Source organism: Seriola aureovittata, chromosome 9 (genome assembly GCF_021018895.1).
Source record: "Seriola aureovittata isolate HTS-2021-v1 ecotype China chromosome 9, ASM2101889v1, whole genome shotgun sequence".
Classification (NCBI taxonomy): Eukaryota; Metazoa; Chordata; class Actinopteri; order Carangiformes; family Carangidae; genus Seriola; species Seriola aureovittata.
The window spans coordinates 14,773,072-14,798,411 of NC_079372.1; the positions used below are offsets into that span (position 1 = coordinate 14,773,072).

Sequence of the window (25,340 nt, forward strand, 5' to 3'; positions counted from 1 at the left end):
ATGACGTTTTTATGACCTTTTATGCCTTAATATATTATGATGTTTTTTTTTACTTTTTATGCCATACTATACTATGACGCTTTTTGGCATTTTTATGCCTTACAACACTATTTGAATTGATTCCTTACCATACTATGACATTTTTTCAAAATTTTATGCTATACTATATTATGACGTTTTTTGGCATTTTTGTGCCATACAATACTATTTCATTCAATGCCTTACCATACTATGACGTTTTTATGACCTTTTATGCCTTAATATATTATGATGTTTTTTTGACTTTTTATGCCATACTATACTATGATGTTTTTTTAGCATTTTTGTGCCTTACAATACTATGACGCTTTTTGGCATTTTATGCCTTGCTATACTACGTTGTTTCATTCCTTACCATACTATGATGTTTTTATGACCTTCTATGCCTTAATGTACTATGATGTTTTTTTGACTTTTATGCCATACTATACTATGACGATTTTTGGCATTTTTATGCTATACTATACTATGACGTTTTTTGACATTTTTATGCCATACTATACTATGATGTTTTTTGGCATTTTATGCCTTAATATACTATGATGTTTTTTTGACTTTTTATGCCATACTGTACTATGACGGTTTTTTTAATATATTTTATGTCATACTATACTGTGATGTATTTTTGGCATTTTTATGCCTTGCTATACTATGTTGTTTCATTCCTTGCCATACTATGATGTTTTTATGTCTTTTTATGCCTTAATATACTATGACGTTTTTATGACCTTTTATGCCTTAATATACTGTAATGATTTTTTGACTTTTTATACCATACCATACTATGACGTTTTTTGGCATTTTTATGCTATACTTTTCCATGACGTTTTTTTTGCATTTTTATGCCTTACAATACTATTTCATTCAATGCCTTACCATACTATGACGTTTTTATGACCTTTTATGCCTTAATATATTATGATGTTTTTTTGACTTTTTATGCCATACTATACTATGACATTTTTATGACTTTTTATGCCTTAATATAATATGATGATTTTTGGCATTTTTATGCTATACTATACATCTATACTTATGCCTTAATATACTATGAGGTGTTTTGCTGTTTTCATACCTTGCTATACTATGGTGTTTTTTGATGTTTTTATGCCTTACTATGGTATGATGATTTTATGCCTTACTATAAATTCCATATTAATATAAAACAATGTTGTCATGCTTTGCTAAACTATGACATTTAATGTCTTATTATACAATTTTAAAGTGTATGGTGTGTCATAGTAGTGCAATGGTTAGAGCCCTTGCTTCACATTGTCAAGGTTGTGGGTTCAAGTCCTGCTTGGAGCCGTACAGTCAAGATTTTGCATGTTCTCCCAATGCCTGCATGGGGTTCCTCCAGAAATATTTTATTACATTTATACTTTACTGTCACGTTTTTTGATTTTTATTTGCCTTACGATACTATGATGTTTTTATGGAATTTTATACTTTACCATACTATGTTTCTTGATGTTTTCTTGCATAACTATACTATGACTTTTTTGACGTTTTTATTGCTTACTAATCCATGATGTTTTTATGCATTATGATACCATGATGTTTTTATGCCTTACTATACTCTATGTCTTACTATACCATGATGTGTTCCTGTCCTACTATACTGTGACATTTTACGCTTGGTCATATTCTGATGACTAGCAATGCCATGTCATCATAGTTCAATGGTTAGAGTTGCTGCTTCACAGTAAGAAGGGTGTGGGTTCGATCCCTACCTAGGGCCATGCTGCTGGGATTTTGCATGTTCTCCCAGTGCCTGCATGGGGTTCCTCCGGAAATATTTTATGACATTAATACTTTATTATAATGTAACTTTTTCAGACTTTATTATGCCTTACTATACTATGTCATTATTATGACAATTTATGCCTAACTATACTATGACGTTTTTATGCCTTACTATAGTATGCTGTTTTTCTGTGTGAGTGTACTATGGCGTTTTAGATGTTTTAATGCCTTACAATGCTATGACATTATCATGACATTTTATGCATTATACTGTGATGTTTAGTGACATTTTTTGCTTTACTATTTTTTGCTTTACTCCTTTTTGCTTTACTTACTATGACGTTCTCATGTCTTACTGTACAATGACGTTTTTTGATATTTTTATGCGTTACTATACTATGACATGTCATGCATTACTATAGTATGATGATTTTATGCCTTACCAAACTTAATGTATTACTGTAACACCATGTTTTCCTGCATTACTAAAATATGACATTTTATGGCTTAGGATACAATTATAGATCTATGCTATACTATACTATGACGTTTTTTCGCATTTCTGTGTATTACAATACTATTTCATTTGATGCCTTACCATACTATGACGTTTCTATGTCCTTTTATGCCTTAATATACTACGACGTTTTTTCACAGTTTTATGCCATACTATACTATGACGGTTTTTGGCATTTTATATGCCTTAAAATACAATTTCAATTGATACCTTACCATACTATGATGTTTTTATGTCCTTCTATGCCTTAATGTACTATGATGTTTTTTTGACTTTTTATGCCATACTATACTATGACGATTTTTGGCATTTTTATGCCCTAATATACTGTGATGTTTTTTGGCATTTTTGTGCCTTACAGTACCATTTCATTCAATGCCTTACCATACTATGACGTTTTTATGACCTTTTATGCCTTAATATATTATGATGTTTTTTTGACTTTTTATGCCATACTATACTATGATGTTTTTTTAGCATTTTTGTGCCTTACAATACTATGACGCTTTTTGGCATTTTATGCCTTGCTATACTACGTTGTTTCATTCCTTACCATACTATGATGTTTTTATGACCTTCTATGCCTTAATGTACTATGATGTTTTTTTGACTTTTATGCCATACTATACTATGACGATTTTTGGCATTTTTATGCTATACTATACTATGACGTTTTTTGACATTTTTATGCCATACTATACTATGATGTTTTTTGGCATTTTATGCCTTAATATACTATGATGTTTTTTTGACTTTTTATGCCATACTGTACTATGACGGTTTTTTTAATATATTTTATGTCATACTATACTGTGATGTATTTTTGGCATTTTTATGCCTTGCTATACTATGTTGTTTCATTCCTTGCCATACTATGATGTTTTTATGTCTTTTTATGCCTTAATATACTATGACGTTTTTATGACCTTTTATGCCTTAATATACTGTAATGATTTTTTGACTTTTTATACCATACCATACTATGACGTTTTTTGGCATTTTTATGCTATACTTTTCCATGACGTTTTTTTTGCATTTTTATGCCTTACAATACTATTTCATTCAATGCCTTACCATACTATGACGTTTTTATGACCTTTTATGCCTTAATATATTATGATGTTTTTTTGACTTTTTATGCCATACTATACTATGACATTTTTATGACTTTTTATGCCTTAATATAATATGATGATTTTTGGCATTTTTATGCTATACTATACATCTATACTTATGCCTTAATATACTATGAGGTGTTTTGCTGTTTTCATACCTTGCTATACTATGGTGTTTTTTGATGTTTTTATGCCTTACTATGGTATGATGATTTTATGCCTTACTATAAATTCCATATTAATATAAAACAATGTTGTCATGCTTTGCTAAACTATGACATTTAATGTCTTATTATACAATTTTAAAGTGTATGGTGTGTCATAGTAGTGCAATGGTTAGAGCCCTTGCTTCACATTGTCAAGGTTGTGGGTTCAAGTCCTGCTTGGAGCCGTATAGTCAAGATTTTGCATGTTCTCCCAATGCCTGCATGGGGTTCCTCCAGAAATATTTTATTACATTTATACTTTACTGTCACGTTTTTTGACGTTTATTTGCCTTAACGATACTATGGTGTTTTTATGGAATTTTATACTTTACCATACTATGTTTCTTGATGTTTTCTTGCATAACTATACTATAACTTTTTTGACGTTTTTATTGCTTACTAATCCATGATGTTTTATGCATTATGATACCATAATGTTTTTATGCCTTACTATACTCTATGTCTTACTATACCATGATGTGTTCCTGTCCTACTATACTGTGACATTTTACGATTTGTCATATTCTGATAACTAGCAATGCCATGTCATCATAGTTCAATGGTTAGAGTTGCTGCTTCACAGTAAGAAGAATGTGGGTTCGATCCCTACCTAGGGCCATGCTGCTGGGATTTTGCATGTTCTCCCAGTGCCTGCATGGGGTTCCTCCGGAAATATTTTATGACATTAATACTTTATTATAATGTAACTTTTTCAGACTTTATTATGCCTTACTATACTATGTCATTATTATGACAAATTATGCCTAACTATACTATGACGTTTTTATGCCTTACTATAGTATGCTGTTTTTCTGTGTGAGTGTACTATGGCGTTTTAGATGTTTTAATGCCTTACAATGCTATGACATTATCATGACATTTTATGCATTATACTGTGATGTTTAGTGACATTTTTTGCTTTACTATTTTTTGCTTTACTGCTTTTTGCTTTACTTACTATGACGTTCTCATGTCTTACTGTACAATGACGTTTTTTGATATTTTTATGCGTTACTATACTATGACATGTCATGCATTACTATAGTATGATGATTTTATGCCTTACCAAACTTAATGTATTACTGTAACACCATGTTTTCCTGCATTACTAAAATATGACATTTTATGGCTTAGGATACAATTATAGATCTATGCTATACTATACTATGACGTTTTTTCGCATTTCTGTGTATTACAATACTATTTCATTTGATGCCTTACCATACTATGACGTTTCTATGTCCTTTTATGCCTTAATATACTACGACGTTTTTTCACAGTTTTATGCCATACTATACTATGACGGTTTTTGGCATTTTATATGCCTTAAAATACAATTTCAATTGATACCTTACCATACTATGATGTTTTTATGTCCTTCTATGCCTTAATGTACTATGATGTTTTTTTGACTTTTTATGCCATACTATACTATGACGATTTTTGGCATTTTTATGCCCTAATATACTGTGATGTTTTTTGGCATTTTTGTGCCTTACAGTACCATTTCATTCGATGCCTTACCATACTATGACGTTTTTAAAACCATTTATGCCTTAATATATTATGATGTTTTTTGGCATTTTTGTGCCATACAATACTATGACGCTTTTTGGCATTTTGTATGCCTTATAATACTATTTTACTTGATTCCTTAACATACTATGATGTTTTTATGACTTTTTATGCCATACTATACTATGATGTTTTTTGGCATTTTTGTGGCTTACAATTCTATTTCATTCGATGCCTTACCATACTATGACGTTTTTATGATCTTTTATTCCTTAATATACTATGATGTTTTTTTGATATTTTATGTCATACTATACTGTGACGTTTTTTTGGCATTTTTATGCTTTGCTATACTATGTTGTTTCATTCCTTACCATACTATGACGTTTTTATGACCTTCTATGCCTTAATATACTATGATGTTTTTTTGACTTTTTATGCCATACTATACTATGACGATTTTTTGACATTTTTATGCCATACTATACTATGACGTTTTTTGGCATTTTATATGCCTTACAATACAATTTTAATTGATACCTTACCATACTATGATGTTTTTATGACCTTCTATGCCTTAATGTACTATGATGTTTTTTGACATTTTTATGCCATACTATACTATGACATTTTTTGGCATTTTATATGCCTTACAATACAATTGCAATTGATGCCTTACCATACTATGAAGTTTTTATATCCTTTTATACCTTAATATACTATGATGTTTTTTTGACTTTTTATGCCATACTGTACTATGACGGTTTTTGTAATATATTTTATGTCATACTATACTGTGACGTATTTTTGGCATTTTTATGCCTTGCTATACTATGTTGTTTCATTCCTTGCCATACTATGATGTTTTTATGTCCTTTTATGCCTTAATATACTATGACGTTTTTATGACCTTTTATGCCTTAATATACTGTAATGATTTTTTGACTTTTTATACCATACTATACTATGACGTTTTTTGACATTTTTTATGCCATACTATACTATGACGTTTTTTGGCATTTTTATATGCCTTACAATACAATTGCAATTGATGCCTTACCATACTATGACGTTTTTATGTCCTTTTATGCCTTAATATACTATGATGTTTTTTTGACTTTTTATGCCATACTGTACTATGACGTTTTTTGGCATTTTTATGCTATACTTTTCCATGACGTTTTTTTTGCATTTTTATGCCTTACAACACTATTTGAATTGATTCCTTACCATACTATGACGCTTTTTCACATTTTTATGCTATACTATACTATAACGTTTTTTGGCATTTTTGTGCCTTACAATACTATTTCATTCAATGCCTTACCATACTATGACGTTTTTATGACCTTTTATGCCTTAATATATTATGATGTTTTTTTGACTTTTTATGCCATACTATACTATGACAATTTTTGGCAATTTTATGCTATACTATACTATGATGTTTTTTAGCATTTTTGTGCCTTACAATACTGTGACGCTTTTTGGCATTTTATGCCTTGCTATACTACGTTGTTTCATTCCTTACCATACTATGATGTTTTTATGTCCTTTTATGCCTTAATATACTATGACCTTTTTTTGACTTTTTATGCCATACAATACTATGACGTTTTTTGGCATTTTATATGCCTTACAATACAATTTCAATTGATGCCTTACCATACTATGATGTTTTTATGACGTTTTATTCCTTAATATACTATGATGTTTTTTTGACGTTTCATGTCATACTGTACTATGACGAGTTTTGGAATTTTTATGCTGTACTATACTATGATGTTTTTTGGCATTTTTGTGCCTTACATTACTATTTCATTCGATGCCTTACCATAATATGACGTTTTTATGTCCTTCTATGCCTTAATATACTATGATGTTTTTTTGACTTTTTATGCCATACTATACTATGACGATTTTTGGCATTTTTATGCCCTAATATACTGTGATGTTTTTTGGCATTTTTGTGCCTTACAGTACCATTTCATTCGATGCCTTACCATACTATGACGTTTTTAAAACCATTTATGCCTTAATATATTATGATGTTTTTTGGCATTTTTGTGCCATACAATACTATGACGCTTTTTGGCATTTTGTATGCCTTATAATACTATTTTACTTGATGCCTTACAATACTATGACGTTTTTATGACCTTTTATGCCTTGCTATACTACGTTGTTTCACCATACTATGATGTTTTTATGTCCTTTTATGCCTTAATATACTATGACGTTTTTTTGACTTTTTATGCCATACTATACTATGACGTTTTTTGGCATTTTATATGCCTTACAATACAATTTCAATTGATGCCTTACCATACTATGACGTTTTTATGACGTTTTATTCCTTAATATTCTATGAAGATTTTTGGCATTTTTATGCCCTAATATACTATGATGTTTTTTGGCATTTTTGTGCCTTACAATACTATTTCATTCGATGCCTCACCATACTACGACGTTTTTATGACCTTTTATGCCTTAATATATTATGATGTTTTTTTGACTTTTTATGCCATACTATACCATGACGATTTTTGGCATTTTTATGCTATACTATACTATGATGTTTTTTTGGCATTTTTTTGCCATACAATACTATGACGCTTTTTGGCATTTTGTATGCCTTATAATACTATTTTACTTGATGCCTTACAATACTATGACGATTTTATGACCTTTTATGCCTTGCTATACTACGTTGTTTCACCATACTATCATGTTTTTATGTCCTTTTATGCCTTAATATATTATGACGTTTTTTTGACTTTTTATGCCATACTATACTATGACGTTTTTTGACATTTTATATGCCTTACAATACAATTTTAATTGATGCCTTACCATACTATGACGTTTTTATGACCTTTTAGGCCTTAATATATTGTAATGATTCTTTGAAGTTTTATGTCATACTATACTGTGACGTTTTTTTGACATTTTTATGCCTTGCTGTACTATGTTGTTTAATTCCTTACCATACTTTGATGTTTTTATGTCCTTTTATGCCTTAATATACTATGACGTTTTTTTTACTTTTTATGCCTTAATATACTGTAATGATTTTTTTACTTTTTATACCATACCATACTATGATGTTTGTTGGCATTTTTATGCCTTACAACAGTATTTCAATTGATGCCTTACCATACTATGACGTTTTTATGTCCTTCTAGGCCTTAATATACCATGATGTTTTTTGGCATTTTTGTGTCTTACAATACTATTTCATTCGATGCTTTACCATACTATGACGTTTTTATGACCTTTTTGCATTAATATACTATGATGGTTTTTTTTACTTTTTATGCCATACTATAATATGACGTTTTTTGGCATTTTATGCCTTAATATACTGTAATGATTTTTTGACTTTTTATACCATACCTTACTATGACGTTTTTTGGCATTTTTATGCTATACTTTTCCATGACGTTTTTTGGAATTTTTATGCCTTACAACACTATTTGAATTGATCTCTTACCATACTATGATGTTTTTTCACATTTTTATGCTATACCATACTATGACGCTTTTTGGCATTTTTGTGACTTACAATACTATTTCCTTCGATGCCTTACCATACTATGACGTTTTTATGATCTTTTATGTCTTAATATGCTATGACGTTTTTTGACATTTTTATACCATACTATACTATGACGTTTTTTGGCATTTTATATGCCTTACGATACAATTTTAATTGATGCTTTACCATACTATGACGTTTTTATGACCTTTTATGCCTTAATATATTGTAATGACTTTTTGACATTTTATGTCACACTATACTGTGACATTTCATTGGCATTTTTATGCCTTGATATACTATGTTGTTTCATTCCTTACCATACTTTGATGTTCTTATGTCCTTTTATGCCTTAATATACTGTGATGTTTTTTGGCATTTTATATACCTTACAATACAATTTCAATTGATGCCTCACCATACTATGATGTTTTTTGGCATTTTATATGCCTTACAATGCAATTTCAATTGATGCCATACCACACTATGACGTTTTTATGTCCTTTTATGCCTTAATATACTATGATGTTTTTTTGACTTTTTATGCCATACTATACTGTGACCTTTTTTCGGCATTTTTATGCCTTGCTATATTATGTTGTTTCATTCCTTACCATAGCCTACTATTTTTTTATTATTTTTGAGCCTTACAATACTATTTCATTCGATGCCTTACCATACTATGATGATTTTTGCCATTTTTATGCTATACTATATGTCTATTCTTATGCCTGAATATACTATGAGGTGTTCTGATGTTTTCATTATTTACTATACTATGACGTTTTTGATGTTTTTTTGCCTTACCATATTATGACGTTTTTAGACGTTTTCATGTCTTATTATACTATGATGATTTTTATGCCTTAATATACTTTATGTGTTATGACTCTAAACCGTGACGTTTTATACTATGACATTTTTAAGCCTTAGTATAATAAGCATGAATTTATAGGGTTGCTTGGTAGTGCAGTGGTTAGAGCTGTTGCTTCACACTGAGGGATATGGGTTTGTCTCTGACTCCAGTTTTCTGTTAAAAATGTAAATCAGAGCAGATGCGATGAAAATTGGAAAAAGTTTCAAGAGGTCAAAACTCCAGCAACACTTAAATGCACGTATAAAGACCAACTTTGTTGTGAGACCAGTGCATTTCAGCTTGTTGCCTCCGTCAGAATCATCATACCAAACAATACAGTTGTTCTTTACAAGTTATCAGTCTTGCAAATGTTTCCTTCAGCACCACAGAGGACATCATGCAACTGTTTCCACAAGCCTAGTTGTTCGCTGCAATACCAGTAAACTAAGCTTTACAATGTACACACAATCAGTTCATCTTTCACAGACCTAACAGGAGTCTACCAGACCCATAATTCATGTTTAGTGCAGCCTTGTCCAGTGAGATCGTAAGATCTGTCAGAAACATCATTCTGTCATTTTTGTCAGATGGCCATCACATCTCTCAGCTACTTTTAGATGCAGCCCTGAAAAACATAAGAATTTTTCAAGTCCAGCTGAACCATTAACATACTCTAACTGCTTTTCTTCTGCACTGATGCATCTCTTCACAGTTCTCTAGTTCCCTAAAACAAAAATACTAAAAATATTGTCATTATTCAAATACTCAGCTCATCTTCAGGACTGTGTGGTTGGTGTTTGATCAGATTTCGTTGGCAGTGGTTGGTAACTAACAATCCCACAACTTTCATCTGATTTTATTTTAATGATAAACTTGATTGGTACATGGAAACATGTGATATCACTTCTCTTGAACTGAGGCCTGCCTGCTTCAAACCAGTGCAATGGAAAAAATCAGATAGACATCTTTGATGTAAAATAACCACAGAACTTACAGAAAATTGTGTGTTCACACATGACCTCATCACTCATAATAAGACATTTTCTGGGCTCTTTTATTCTTTCATATGTAAGCTGCTTTATTTATATTAAGCACCAGGAAATGTATATTAAGATGTGTTCTTTAGATCATTTAGACCTGTGTTGCTACTGGAAAACATTTTATGTACTAGGCGTTAATAAAATACACAGCTGTTCTGTTAAATAAGGAATTGTGTAACAGTGTTGTTCATTAAAAAGCTGTTTGCTGGAAATTATGATCAGCAGCTCCTCCAAAGAGACTAATAAAGCCACAACGATTATAAACTTTAAGGTGTCAGCTCGCTATTGCTGCTGCTGCTGCTGGGAAACCAAATGCAGAGTGTTTATCTCAGATGCAGATTATGAAGATCAAACATCACTTTGCATTTATTTCAGTGTTCAGATGCTGCAGTTGTTGAGGGTGTGAAGATTTGCTTAATCATCCATGTCACCATCCTCTCGTTGGCCACGTGTGCTGAACTTGAAGACATCTCAGAGGCTTTCGTTTGTCACTTCTGACCCGAACTCCTCTTTCTGTCACACCTGTCACCTCCTGAGGCAGGTGTCCGGTCTATAGTGTGGTGCTTGCTTACTTCACTGCATCTCACATCTTCTCTGTCTTAGTTAAAGGCACATATTGACAAGACAAACATAGAGATAATCACATGCGTATGATGCCGTCTTTTTTTAACCATGCAGTCAGTTGTACTCTCTTATCTTTATGGTGGATTTCCGGCACATTTGTCAGCCACATCCTGTGCCTTGACAGCCCACGCAAGCTTGTATCCCTCTATCAGACACAACAGACACACGACTCCAAAACCGGCCACCCACGCTTTATGACGCCACAACCTTTCCTTTTTTTAACAATTTTTCTGCTTCAAACATCATCAAACACATCATTTCTTGCACGAGAATAAAATTAGTGGCTTTTGTATGGCGTCTTTTTTTCCTTTATGAAAAGGAAGTGTAAAAAAAAAAAAAAAGTGCTCAAACATCCAACCACTTCCTTATTTTTAAACCAACAAGAACATCTGCACCGATCCATTCATTTGACCAGCGGCAGTAACGGCCCATCAGAGTGACGCACGCGACAATTGAGAAATAGCGCTCTGGTCTGAACTGTTTCACCACAGAGGCTAGACTGAGTCCTACAGGCCCCTCTGTTTCCCCTTTTCAAAACTCATATCTCAAAACTGACAGGCGGGAAACAGGACTGGACCAACGGGCACTTCTCTTCCCCTAGTTGTGTCCTACTACTGCAAATTGAGTGATTAAAACAAAAATCCATTCATTCCATTATCTTTTAATGATTTTTAATTTGACGCTATAATCAGTATGAAGTCACATGTAAAGAAGCACGACAGGTTGGTTTGCAGTGAATAAAAAACAATGGGAGCACTATATGAATGCAGTTTTGTTTTTCAATTAGCTGTCTTGAGTGAGGAGTTTATCATTTTCTTCTTTCAGTGCCCTGTGTGATGTGGTTCATTATGTCCTTTTGGAGCATGCAAACTCCTTCAAACCCACTGCTGCACAGATAAAATAAATTCACCACTGAGTCCTTGAATCAACAGTGGTGTTTTTAGCACCAGGACGAGATCCAAACATTAGCAACAGCATTATTGACTATAGCCACCCCCCTCTTTCCTAACCTCCCACTGGGTTAATTGCTGAGCAACCAACTGCACCCTCCTTGTTTGGGCCGTCTGTCTGTTAAATGGCCCTTTCTTGTATTGTTTTTAGTGCACCGTCATCTTGACTAATTATCACCTCGTTATGCGTTCAGCCCATTCGATCTACACCCATGTTTCAAGCATCAGCAAGCTTGCATAACAATCCCTCATGTTAGCGTCCCTTTTCAGTCCACCCCCTTCTCACAACAGTCAGAAGAGAGCATGAAGAAGAGGACCCCGGCTCGAACACATGGCCGCATACCATCCCTCACCATCAACACTCTTGACGCATCTGTGAATGAGCGGCAGGGGACAAAAGGGATCAGCGCTGCAGAGCCAACAGAGAGAGTGACCACCATGACCTCATGGGTCAGCTGGGAGCCAGGAATGAAAAGACTCCAAGCAACCCCCGCCCAACACACATGCATGCACGCACACACACACACACACACACCCAGTGAGCTCTTGGACAACTGAAGCCGCCATGGGAATATGGGAGCGTGGAAGAGGAGGAATCAGCAGTGGTGTGCAGGAGCTGAAAGAAAGCGGTTGTGTTTGGAATTTTGGGTCATGCCTTTCTCCGCACATTCCTCACTATTCTCCCAACAATAAAGTGTGTCAGAGCCGATACAACAGCCTCCATTCTGGAGACTTCACACTTCAAAAACCCTCAAAGCATCTGAAACCGCACGGTAACCTCCAAAACTTGGGTGATAACGTTCTTAAATAGGAGGAAAAGTTGAAGGCTTACTAAATTTAACAGCACCATGTGGAAAAGGTCATATAGCCACTGGAGGGAAATTACAAACAGATTTGTGTGTACAATCAAGGTCTGAGTGCTAATTTAAGTTGGGAGCAATAATTCCCACTGACGGTTGTGGCTTGTTGAACAAAACAGCTTTTCTTGCAAGTTCTGCACAAAATAATTGCTCCGTGTTTTATTTTTAGAGACCGTGACTTAGGCAGAAAAATAAGAACTGGATCAATTTGAATGATCTAAAGCAGATATCAAACTTACAAAATGTTGCTTTGCACAAACACAGTCATGATCATGGTCATTTATTCAGCTGTCAAAATAAAAGTCTTGCATGCAGTAAAAACTGAAAAATGCTTCATTCTGTACATAAACCAAACATGTTAAAATAAATAAATAACTTAAAGAGGAAAACAAATGAAAACAAAGTTATGTACAGCTGTGAAACACTGAAGGCTACTGAATGTAGCCAAATGTTCATTGGTCTACCTATTCAAAGAAGGAGAGGTGCAACTGTAGAGCTTTTACACTTTGGTCTCGATTTCTTCACTCTTCCGGACTGCTTGCTCTGTTTTCTTTGGCAGTTTAGTTTGACAGTCACTGATGCTTTAAGTCTTTGGATCTGTTTAGGTGAACAGCTCACAGTTTGCTCTCCTCCTCCTCCAACGGACGATTCAGACCCGGGATGAATTTGAGGAGGCGCCTGCGGAAGCTCTTCGGTTTGGGCTTCCTCTGCAGCGAGTTGAATCCTCCCTGCTTCTCGCCAGAGGCAGAAGACGATGACGACGACCCCCTCATGTAGCTGCGCGTGCTGGCGCTGCGGGTCAGATGCGTCTTGGCCGTTGTGAAGAGCTCGCTGGCCGGTCGGAGACGTTGTTGCCTGTGCGGCGGCTGCTGCTGCTGCTGGTCTTTCTTTTTGTCTGCACTGCCGCAGTCTGAGTCCACGCTGCCGTCTGCTTGGTACAGGCAGGTCTGGTAGAGAGGGTCGTCCTCGGTGGCTGTGCTGAGAAAGCTGGCGCTGCTGCTGGTGCTACCGGTGCCACGCAAGGCTCTCTGAGCGGCGGGGCTGGGGGCGCCAAGGCTGCCGTACACACCTGCCGACTCCAGGGACTCGTACACTGCAGCATCACTCATTACTATACCTGCAGAGAAGAAGGGCAGAGTCAGGACAGTGGGTTATCACTGAACACACAGACAGGAAACTGTTATAACTGTTGCTGAGAAAGGGGCATTTATTGGTTTCAGAATATGTATTTTATGATTGTATAATGTTGTGAATGCTAACTGCCTCCCGCAAAAGTAAAAAAACAAACGTATGTTTTAAACCTTGGTTTTTTTTGTGTTTCATACATCTACGGACAAAAGAAGGGTTGACATGGAGTGGATTGTTCTGGGGAAAGTAAACTGAATTGAACTGATATACAAGATAACCTACCATGAACAAGCCTCTGTTCTTGCACCATCAACGACCGATATTCATCCCACTTCTCATGAAGAGTTTGCTAAAAAAAAGAAGGAATGACATTTGTTAAGTGATTATGACAAGAAAACCACAACTGTACAGCGTAGAGTAGACAAAACAACTTAGTCAAAATGAAAAACAATGCTATAAAGATAAGCCATATTCATTAAAAAAATTCCAAATTACTTTATTGCACCAAAGGGGAATATCCTCAAAGATCATGACGGTATGTGTGAAACATTGACAAATAACAGGAGTTATAGGTTCCGACTAAGAGGAAGATAACAAATGAGAGGGTACTCCCAGATACCACAAGCTGACACTCAGACTAACATGAATATGAATGAATCAGTGGTGACGGAGGTAGTCCTTTTTCAGTCAGTGTTCATAGTCCACAACTATAACGTATTTAGTGAGGAATCAACATCTAGCAACATTTTCATCCCATGCGTGTCCAATGCAGCAGCAGGTTAATCTTTAAAATGTTGGATTAGTATCTCAGAGAGCGGCTGTGTTGCAGTGGATTACAGTAGGGACAGCTGCTGTAATCTTGGGGGAAAAGCTCGCTCACTTGAGCCACTTCACTGGCAGCTTTTTTAACAGCCATGAGGGAAGAATGTCTGCAGCGATCATTGAGCCTGCCCGGGAAACTGCTGATGCAACAGGTGGTGGTGGCTGCTGGGCAGACAGGTGTGGAGGGAGGAGGGGAGGTGGCGTCTATATCTAGCATGTTAACATAATGTGTGCCTGTGTGTGTGTGTGTGTGTGTGTGTGTGTGTGTGTGTTTGTGTGTGTGGCTGCCGGACACAAAACCAGTCCTACCCACTGCTCACAAACAGTTAAAAAATGGCTGCAGCAACACTCAAACACTCAAAGAGAGAAACCCACCTTCAGATACTGCAGTCGGGCCTCCAGCTCCGCTTTCCGGATCGAGTCACTGTAAACCGTCTCCAGCCTGTAAGTGAAAAACCAGAAGGCAACAGAGTTAATAAGTGTAACAGGAAGCACTTATAAAAACTACACACACAAAAAAAAAGAAGACAACTCCACCATATAAAAGGCTCTTTTCATAAGACAGTGGTGGGAATGGGTGTGGTGAAACAGTTTAATAGTGGGAGGGGGGCATATACAATTTCCACTCAGACACTTCAGTGCTGCAAATCTTTTGAATCACATGAGTAGGGGGCTGCCGGCTTGTAGAGCTCGTTTTCACTCTAACACTTTATATGGACTCGAGTTGTAACTATAATTTGATGATGTCAGTCTATAAAGTCATTGCCGACACTGCAGCTCTTGATGCGGTCCATCTCACTTCTTTTGCAGCAGCTCTCAAAGTTCAGAGACCGGGGACCGTGCTAACTGTCCTTTTAATCTTTTACAGGCAGGGAAGGGGGGTGAGGAAGAGAGTGTGGTTCACATTAAACATCCACTCAGCAAACTGACAGATATCCGATCGTAAAAAAAAAGACAATTGATGATGATGATAATTTTTTCTCTTTTAATGAAATGTTACAAAGTTGTGAGAAAAGCTGAAGGTGCTTTGTCCGACCAGTTAACGATAGTTGTCATTATTGATTAATCTGCTGATTATTTTTTAGACTAATAAATTAATCGCTTGGTCTATAAAAATAGTTAAAAATACTTGTCACAATTTCATCAAGCCTGAGGTGATGTCTGCAAATTTGTCTTCTGTCCAAACTATAATCTAAAACCCAAAGATTTGGTTGATATGATATATTCAGAAACTGCAGATTCTCATCACTTAAATGCTGAAGCCAAGAAAATGTTTGTAATTTTGGTTCAAAAAAGACATAACCCAAAATAGTCAACAATTGTTTTTATGTTCACTGACTAATCGTTGCAGCTCTGCAAATGACAGTGATGTCAATTTAAAGAAAAGCAGCGAATCCTTTTCCATTTCAGAAGATGGAACCACCAAAAGCTTTTAAGCTTTTACACTAAACCAGTGAAAAACCTTTCCTGTCATGCTCTCCTCACCATGTCTACTAATTTAACTTTTATTGACCATTAACAATATTGGGGAAACTTGTAAATCTTTGCCTCGTGTTACTCAGGAGTTACGACTTTGCCCAAACTTCCAGAGATTTAAGGAACAAAAGACTTTTGTGAACACTGACAATGAACTGGAGAAGAAAACACATTTTAATATGTCTCCACTGTAATTTACATGTCATGTCTCCCTCTGAATACAGTTTTCTAACATGGGCACTTGTAGCTTTATAAGCACCAGAACACTCTGAGTTGCTCTGTGTTCCCACATTAATCTGAATCTTGCTATGACCCCCCCGAAGTCTGAGAACCACTGAGCTGAACAATTAATCAACTATTAAAACTGCCATCAATTTTCTGCCAAATCAACTAATTTTTTCAGCACTAGCAGAAAACATAAAAATGTTACATTTCAAAACATGTTGCTGTTGTTTTCTGGGAGAGTGTGTACCTGATTGTGTTACCGCAGGCCCTGATGAGCTGAACGATCTCTTTGTGACGAAATCCCTCCACGGGTGCCTCGTTCACACTTGCGATGGTGTCCCCTGCACACACACACACACACACACACACACACACAGAAACACAACATGTGTGTTAACCAGCAGCCGTCTGGTCAGGATCCACTTCAATCCTCTTGTGGCTTCAATTACGACAAACTGCAGCAAACTGAAGCTTGTTTGATTCTAAATGAAACCTTGACACATGTGCAACACAAATGTGGAAGGCCATGCGTGTGCAGTCGTGGCATACGGCTCATCACTGAACTGCAGTCACCTCATGTGAATAGTTTTTTTTCAACACGTTAAAGCCATACAGCAGGGGTGAAACTAACGATTATCTTTATTACCAATTATTTCATCAATTAATTGCTTATAGGTCCCATATTGTATAAAATGAGATTTCCGTTTCTTGATTATAAAGCCGGTCTAGGTTCTATATTAATACTGTGAAAGTATCAAAGAGCTCAGTCCACAGAGAGATGCACACGTTCATTTTCTTTCGATCGACTAATCGTTGCTGTTACCATGCAGTAGTTGTTTGTTTACCACTTCCACAGATGCAGAACGGTGTGACAGTGTGAAGTGTTAGTTATTAGTTGTGGTGTGGGCTCTCATGCGTGTGACAGTGGCCTTTGTGAGGTTTCGGCACAAAGCCCATTGTCCTCTTTCAAAAACGACGCCTGATCTGCCTCAAACGATGAGGTCATTGTGTTCACAGCAAGACACTGGGAACAATAGAGCCAGAGCAAGCACGCGAGGAATGTAGGAAGTGAAACTGAAGTGACATACGCAGGCTGGATGAAGGAAGGAGGGAGGCAAAGACATCTTTTCTGACACACCGACTGAGACATGAAGTTCAAAGCGGCCGGCTTGTGACTGAGCGGTCACGAGTTTGAAAACCAGAGACAATTTATAGGACCCAAGCTGTAGACCGCTGCAGTGCAGAGAGAGCTGCTTCTCGTTATCTCACTGTCAAAAATATTTTCCTCATCTTCTATTCTCTGGTAAAGACATAAGTGTACATGCTGCTTCTATCTCTCAGGACTGTTTAAACAGAGACAAAAAAAAGGAAGCGAGACATGTTTGCCAAATAAAAATAACACACCCTTTCAAACGGGTTTTTGAGAGGTTGTCTTTGCTTCACTCTATCTTGCACACTGGTGAGAGGAGCTGGCAAGCATGCGTTGGCTGAAATAGCCGTTCACTAAGTTGTTTGTTGACTGAGAAATGAGTAGGCACACACTTCCCTAAACAGGCGGCTGAAACTCATGGGTGATATTTGCTGACGTACGGTACACAAGTGTCAGCTGGGAAACACAAAAAAAGGACAAGCTGAACCAAAAGCTCCTGTCACGCTCACTTCCCCTCAGGTCTATTTCAAGTATTTTCCAGGTTATTTCAGGCTTGGATACAAATTTAAAAAAAAAAGGAGAAATACAAACAGAAACTCACCAACTTTAAGTCCTGCCTCCTGAGCCGGGCTGTCGCCGTGCACCTTGCAAACAAATGTACACATCTCCACCGAGTTTTGGTCCTGATGGTGGAGGCCGTAAGTCTGAAAGAAACAGCAGATGAAACACTGAGCTAAAGAAAATGAAAATGCTTAACAAATACTTCCTTTCCTTTTGTATTCTTGACGTGTAGGAATTTGTCTTACAAAATTGCGATTGTCAGCAGTTGTGAAATAATGCAACACTGATAAACCACTGATTGACACGCTGAGGAAGCCATGACAGACGGTGCAGGAAACCAGATCATATCACCGAACATGCCGTGACGTGGCACAAGCATGCAAAGTACCTTTCTCTTGTCTGATCAAACACAAAATGCTGGTAGACACAAAACACAAAACTGAAATCAGCCACAATTACAAAGCTGCTGCTCTCACACACCTCATGGAGAACCAGCAGTTCACCTTAATAAATGCTGAAAACTGTTGTAGCTATTTGTAGTCTTTCAGAAATGCATCTGTGCCTTTGAACGCTCCAGTGGTGGAAAGTAATGTAGTGAGAGAGTAGTGTTTTGTACTTAAACACAATATTCAAGTGTTTGTACTTTACCTGAGTATGTTTGTTTTATGCTTCATTATACTTGTACTGCTCTGCATTTCAGAGGGAAGTACTCTTGACTCCATTAAAGTTGATCAATTTCTTAATCAATCGATTAATAATTTGGTTTATTAAACTTTTATGTACAGTGAATATTCTTAAAATGTTTTGTTTTGTGTGACCAACCATCCAAAACACAAGGATATTCTGTTTAAAATGATATAAAACAGACAAAAGCAGCAAATGCTCAGCTGAAACTAGAGAACAGTTGGCATTTCAGCCAAAAATTATAACTAATCAATTATCAAACTAGTTCATGATTCACTTTCTATTGAGCAACCAGCTCTATTATAAAGGGACATTAAGTATCCTTAGGTGCTTTAACACTAACTAACACTTTGAATGAAGGACCTTTGTTATTTTCATACTGTTAATACTTGCTACTTTCTACTGAGGTCAGTGATCTGTGTACTTCCTCCACCACTGGAAGGCTTCAATATTTTGTTGTCTTAGAAACAGTGTTTGTTACTTCCACATGTATTTGCATGATCTTCCCTGTTTCAGTCACCGCAGCCTCTGTGCAAAAGGTACAGACAGACTTCCCCTTGTCACACCATTATCAGTCAGGCAACATGCTGCTGCTGAAGGAGTCTGACACTCAGCAAACAGGTCGAGAGACAGACAAAACGACAAGTGTCTTGTAAAATTTATCAGGCTTTCCATCTGTAACAGTCAAGCGCTTCTATTAAAACGTGAATCCAACTTGGATGAATTTGTCTTATGGAAATTTGCAATGATTCAGATCTGCCTGTGTCTGAAGCTGCTGCTGGTTCAAAGTGAGCTTCCTGCTCAGCAGCCTGAAAGATAAACATAAAAACCATGCAAATATCATTGAAAGGCAAATATCACATTTACATGCCGGCTCCCCAGCTCAACGTCAGTTTTAACCTAACAGACTCAAAACTCTTCTTCTCAAAAGTCTTTTTTCTGTTGACCATCAAACCGGCCCTCATGATCTCACTTCCTTCTGGCCACAGGCAGACAGGAAGGGCGGAAACCTCCAATGAAACCATAAATAGAACAATATTTCTTCTCCAGTATTTCACTTCCATAAACTTTAACTGACCACCGAAGCATTAAAATATCCTCATTATTGCAAACATTTAATCACTGCCTTGAAAACTATTTGAAGAATGAGGCCCGTATGACAGAGACGACTTTGTGAGGCAACGCTTCAGGGAGACATGAGCAGGATGAAAGAGATCAGAGAGATACTGAGGTCAAATGTGTGAATCCTCTGCCTGCTGAGCGGGACGAGTGTAAAGCAGGTATTACATGGGAAGCGTGTGAGTAAACCACACAGCTTAAAATACAGACGCTGGGAGAAAAAACAAACATCTCCTCCTCTCTCGAGTCATGGGACTAACATCACCGAGTTATTTGACTGATGCGTGACCTTTCACCCCGCCGGCGTAGGCAAATGCTTGGATTAAGAGATTTACAGGACAATATGTTCATCCTTCAGTCACTCAAGTTTGATCTGTTGACAGAGGTGTGGCCGATCAGGGAAATCCTGTTAAATGGCAGCCCAGAACCCCCCCCCCCAACATCCCGCTGTTAGTCTTTTACCTGGATCTCGAAGCCGAACGCCTCTTCTTCTTTTTTCTCCAGAACCACCACTTTCCTGAGAAAAAAAGGATATATATTTTTTTTAATTTCAGTTGATTCAACCGCAAGGTTCAAAGTGTCTTCAAATGCCTTGTTTTGTCCGACCAACAGACTGAAAACTTTAAATATTTAGTTTAACAACGTAGAAGAAAAGCAAGTATTTAGATCTGAGAGGCTGGACTCACTTTCTGAGTAATTATTGCAGGTCTAAATCGATTCATCGTTTAATTCATTTTTCAAGCAAAATTGGTAAAAATGTGATGCTTGTAGCTTGTCAAATGTGAGAATTTGCTGCTTTTCTCTGTCTCACATTATAATAACTTGAATTTTGAGGGCGCTGGTTGGACACAACGACACATCTAAAGAGCTCTACCACATCATGACGGGCCTTTTTCACAGTTTTCTGATGTTTTATAGACATTTTACTTCTGTCATAACAGAAATAAAGCTAAAAAAATATGTAATTTTACAGTCTATCCATCAGAACTTCTGTTAATGTCATTTAAAGACTCCAAGGATCATTTATAAAGGCAGCATTGTTGTCCATAAAATCCAAAATGCAAGACCAATATTTGAGATAGTAAACAAGATGTTTATATCCAACTCTGGATTCCTCTCTTCCGTGCAGGTCCTTATCTAAATTGCATAACAAGATATTTCTGCGAGCAGCACAGGACCTCTTCTGTGTCCAGCAGCATCTGGACGTCACAGACATTGTACAGTACAAGGGTCTGTCCGACTGAGACCTCGGCACAAGATCTCTCATGTAGAGGCAGCAACATACATCAATATTCATGACAAACCTCAAGAATATCGTACATAACAATGTCTGGCATCATTAAAGGACACTGTTTGAATGGGGGCCTTTCACTCTGAGAGGAAGCTGCTCACTTGTAATCACTTTAGTGTAAATAAAAAAAAAAAAAAAAAGGAGGATGAAGTTCAAGGACAAATGTCAGTGACTGATGGGGAAGATTGTACCTTTGTGGTTCTGGTGACTGTGTTAGGGGTTTCCACTTCTGCAGCCCACCACCCTGCAAGGAGAAAACGAAACAAGACGTGGAGCGTGTCAGGCACCTGTGTGAGGTTGATACACGATTACTCAGAAGGGTAAACCCCAGCATTTCCTGGACACACCTACTGTACACAACAGTGAGGCCAGTCCGTCGAGTCTTGAAGCTGCACACGTGTGCCGTGCCATGTGTTTATATTTTTTAGCTACTGGGGTGCTGGTATAGAAACATTGGCACTGAAACCAGAAATACATGTCTGGCTGCTCTTTGTTTACATGTAGAGATCACTACATCACCTAATTTTAACTTCAATTCCAAACGAAATCAGTTCCCTTCAGGCACTCAAACTGTTGACCTATTTCATATTTAAAATCATTTAGAACGGTTTCTAGCGCATTGAAGAAACAAATAAGACATATTTTATTCATTCCCCCTGCGAGGTCTCAATATTTTCAACAACTGCGGTTTGACCTGACAGTGGCAAAGACTTCAGCCACAATAAGTGCATTGAGTGAAAACCCCAGTCAACAGCAGGTCAGGACCCTGCCCTACCTAACTGTATAAATAAGGAAGGTATCTGTCCAGAAGGCTCCACTAAATCACTTACAATCAATCCACCTCTGTTCCAACTCAATCATTTTCAAATGCTGCTCCTATGAAAGGCTGCTTTGTGCTGCAGCCTCTCTGGGTAGTAAAATGTTGCTTTCTTTATGTCCCTACACTTACAGAATTGTCCCGTGCCTGTCTCAATGAGTGCATTTATTCCCAAATAACCGTGGAGACCGACGGGGGTGGCTCGAGCAGGATCTCCATCCCTGCGTGTGCACAATGCACTGTTGTAGCGCCTCACTTTCAGCTACTGAACACTTGTAGTACGTGGGTTTGTGGATAACTGTGCCTCTCTTTACAGTACTACACATGTGTGTTTTAAACTATAGTTTCCAACTGGGAAGTCCACTTCTGCCAGAAACACTAAAGGAAATAAAGCCACATATTTCAAATAAGCTTGTTTTTGAGAAACACACTAACAAGGACAATGTGTTGATATATCCACTAGACATTCAAACGTTTAGGAAAGTATTACACAACATCGACTGGCGTCTGGTGTCACTCTTGACCATCAGGAAGGAGGCTGTCATTCCCGGAAACTGTTCTTCACTTATTGCTTAACTAATCCAGGCTAACATGTTCTTACTGTTTTAGAATCATCATTTAGACAAAAAGATTGATTTGATTATCTTAATGTATATAGTGCGCTCTTATTTTGAAATAAAGGCAACATTTGAACAATTGTTCTATTTGGCCATTTGTCAGCAAAGTGAGCTCAGTAGTTAATTGATTTAAATAACTTACCTATGATTTATTAACAAACTCCAAATCTCCACTTATGACAGAAGTACATTTCATAAATTTTAAAATTCATATGAGAAATTTCCTCTCATAAAGTTTAAGTGACCTTAAGACGACCGTATGAATGTTGGTCTTTGGACATTGATCTTTTAAAGTCATAGAAATTTGATTGAGTCTCTCTGTGACATTAAAATGTGATCAGTTTTACACCAAAAGCTTGTCACATTTCCTCTGTTACATACACGTTCTCGTCTGAAATCAATTCTAACAACATATTTCATCATCCTTCTGAGGAAAGGAGCCATGTGTGTCTGGAAATGGGTTCATGTTTGGCCTTAAGGATCTGTTGCCCAAGTCAAATCATCATCACATTAATCTGAATAACTCCACATATGAAGGACTGGACCCTGGTGTATCTGACACAGCGTAAATCAGAATCAGCGTCTGGGTGGTCCACACTTGCCCCATTATGGGCTACCACTGTTGGGCTCTCAGTGAGATGCCCTCTGTTGATAAACTTCGAACAGTTTTCAACAGCTTCCCAAACATTTTCAGATTAATTCACTGAAAAGACCACACATCTGATCAGACTACATCCCAAAAAGAAACCACAAAGAACTTAATCTAGGAAGATCCTTGCTCGATGAACAGTTCATGGGCTCTCTGGACATTCTTACTAACTCTCTCCTCCTTTTAAAGCGTGTAATAACCATAAAAGTGCTTTATTTGTTTACTCTTGCTGAGCTGGTCCCTGGATAGCATTTAGGGCAAGTATGCACAGTCCAGAACCAGAAGTGCTTGAGATGGGACTGGACATGATTTGATGGCAAACAAGTCAATGAAATTATTCTGCCTCTGAAGTTGATAAACGACATTAAAACGGGTCAAAGTGCCCAGTATGAACCTGTAGGACCTAGAAAGTGAAACATAATATAACTTCTAAAGTGATTTAACACGAAATATTGTTAGTTTCAGTCTGCAGAACCCGATGAATGAGGACACAGGTAAGAACTACATCGAACTGTTGCCTCCTACAGATAAATTCAATTCATGAACTGATGTGTTAAAAAGTGTTAAAATTGACTTTTTACCTTTTTGAAGTTCCGGGGCAGCGTCCCACCAGAGTAAGCCAGAGTCTTGTAGTTGTAAACCTCCGAGGAGTTGGTCGGTAAGTCCATGGTCCTGCAGCTGTCTGACTTTGACGAAGGGAAATAAACGTCGTTGTCTTGAGATGCGGGTCCAGTCTCTGGCCCGCTGGAGTTCACTTTCTTAAGCCTCCTGAAAGTCATGTTGACTTCACATGCGCGACTAAAGAGTTGTTGAAAATAAAATTAAAAGAAAAAAAAAAACAATAACAAACTGTCTGGTTGTCCTCCGGAGAGTGAAACCAGCGGGGCAGGATGCTGACCGAGCTGTGAGCCTCAACGTGGAGCCACCTCCAATTTCACTTTAGTGTTTCTTGTGAATAAACCGGAGGCGGGGACTTCGTTGTGAAGGACACAGATGAGTGCCAATAGTGACGCTGACGTGCATCCTCCCTGCTGCCTTCAGGTGCACCTCGGGCATTTTGGTTGTCGTAGATGCAGCAATACAGTAGTGGTTTTATTTCAGAAATTACCAGTTGAATCAAAGGGAGTCCCCCTCCACTCAAAAACTAGTCTTTGCTTTTTGTAGCTCCACTTGGAAGTTTCACTTTCAATGCGCAGAATGATGTGTGTGCCGAGTTTGACACTAGACTAGTTCATCTGCTCAACTTTTACTAGTGTGATGTAGAAATTTGAAACATCCTGGACATGCACACTGAAATGGACCTTTAGTGAAGTAAGAGACAGCTTGTGTCGAGCATTTAAACTTTGGAAATGAAAAACATTAGCACTTTCATAGATTCTGTTTTTTTCAATGAGTGAGAAGAAGTTAGATGAGTTATTATTGAACTTTTTTTGTTCAACAGTCTTATTAGATAAATTATCATAAAAAGCTAAGTATTTTTTATGTCTTCAAACATGTCCTGATGTAACCTCACTGAAACTGAGCTGTCCTGTGGCACACATGGGACATAGCACTTTAAAATTGATGGCTTACTTCATATGGAAACAGTTGTGTAGATAACTCTGAGCAGCAGCTGTTGGCAAAGTTTCCAAACATATGTGATCAAGGCAGTTGTCATGATTTGTCGAAACAGCTTTTGATTGCAGTATCTGTGGCTGGCAGACCAACCATTAACTTAAAAGTTTAAAGTATTATTATAACTCAGAAATACTTGACAGGACAAGATTTGAGACGTATCTTAGAAAAAATGGACACA

General features: G+C 37.0%; 1 protein-coding gene across 1 annotated transcript; it reads right to left on the reverse strand.

Annotated features, from left to right (window-relative positions):
• Positions 1 to 13,270: 13,270 nt before the first annotated feature.
• tamalin (trafficking regulator and scaffold protein tamalin) lies at positions 13,271 to 24,494 on the reverse strand. The gene is made up of 8 exons (XM_056385622.1): positions 24,127 to 24,494; positions 21,654 to 21,706; positions 20,634 to 20,688; positions 18,409 to 18,511; positions 16,905 to 16,998; positions 15,332 to 15,398; positions 14,417 to 14,483; positions 13,271 to 14,123 (listed from the first exon to the last, which is right to left on the reverse strand). The coding sequence occupies exons 1-8, from the start codon at positions 24,322 to 24,324 to the stop codon at positions 13,621 to 13,623; spliced, it is 1,140 nt and encodes a 379-aa protein (XP_056241597.1). The 5' UTR covers positions 24,325 to 24,494; the 3' UTR covers positions 13,271 to 13,620.
• Positions 24,495 to 25,340: the final 846 nt, after the last annotated feature.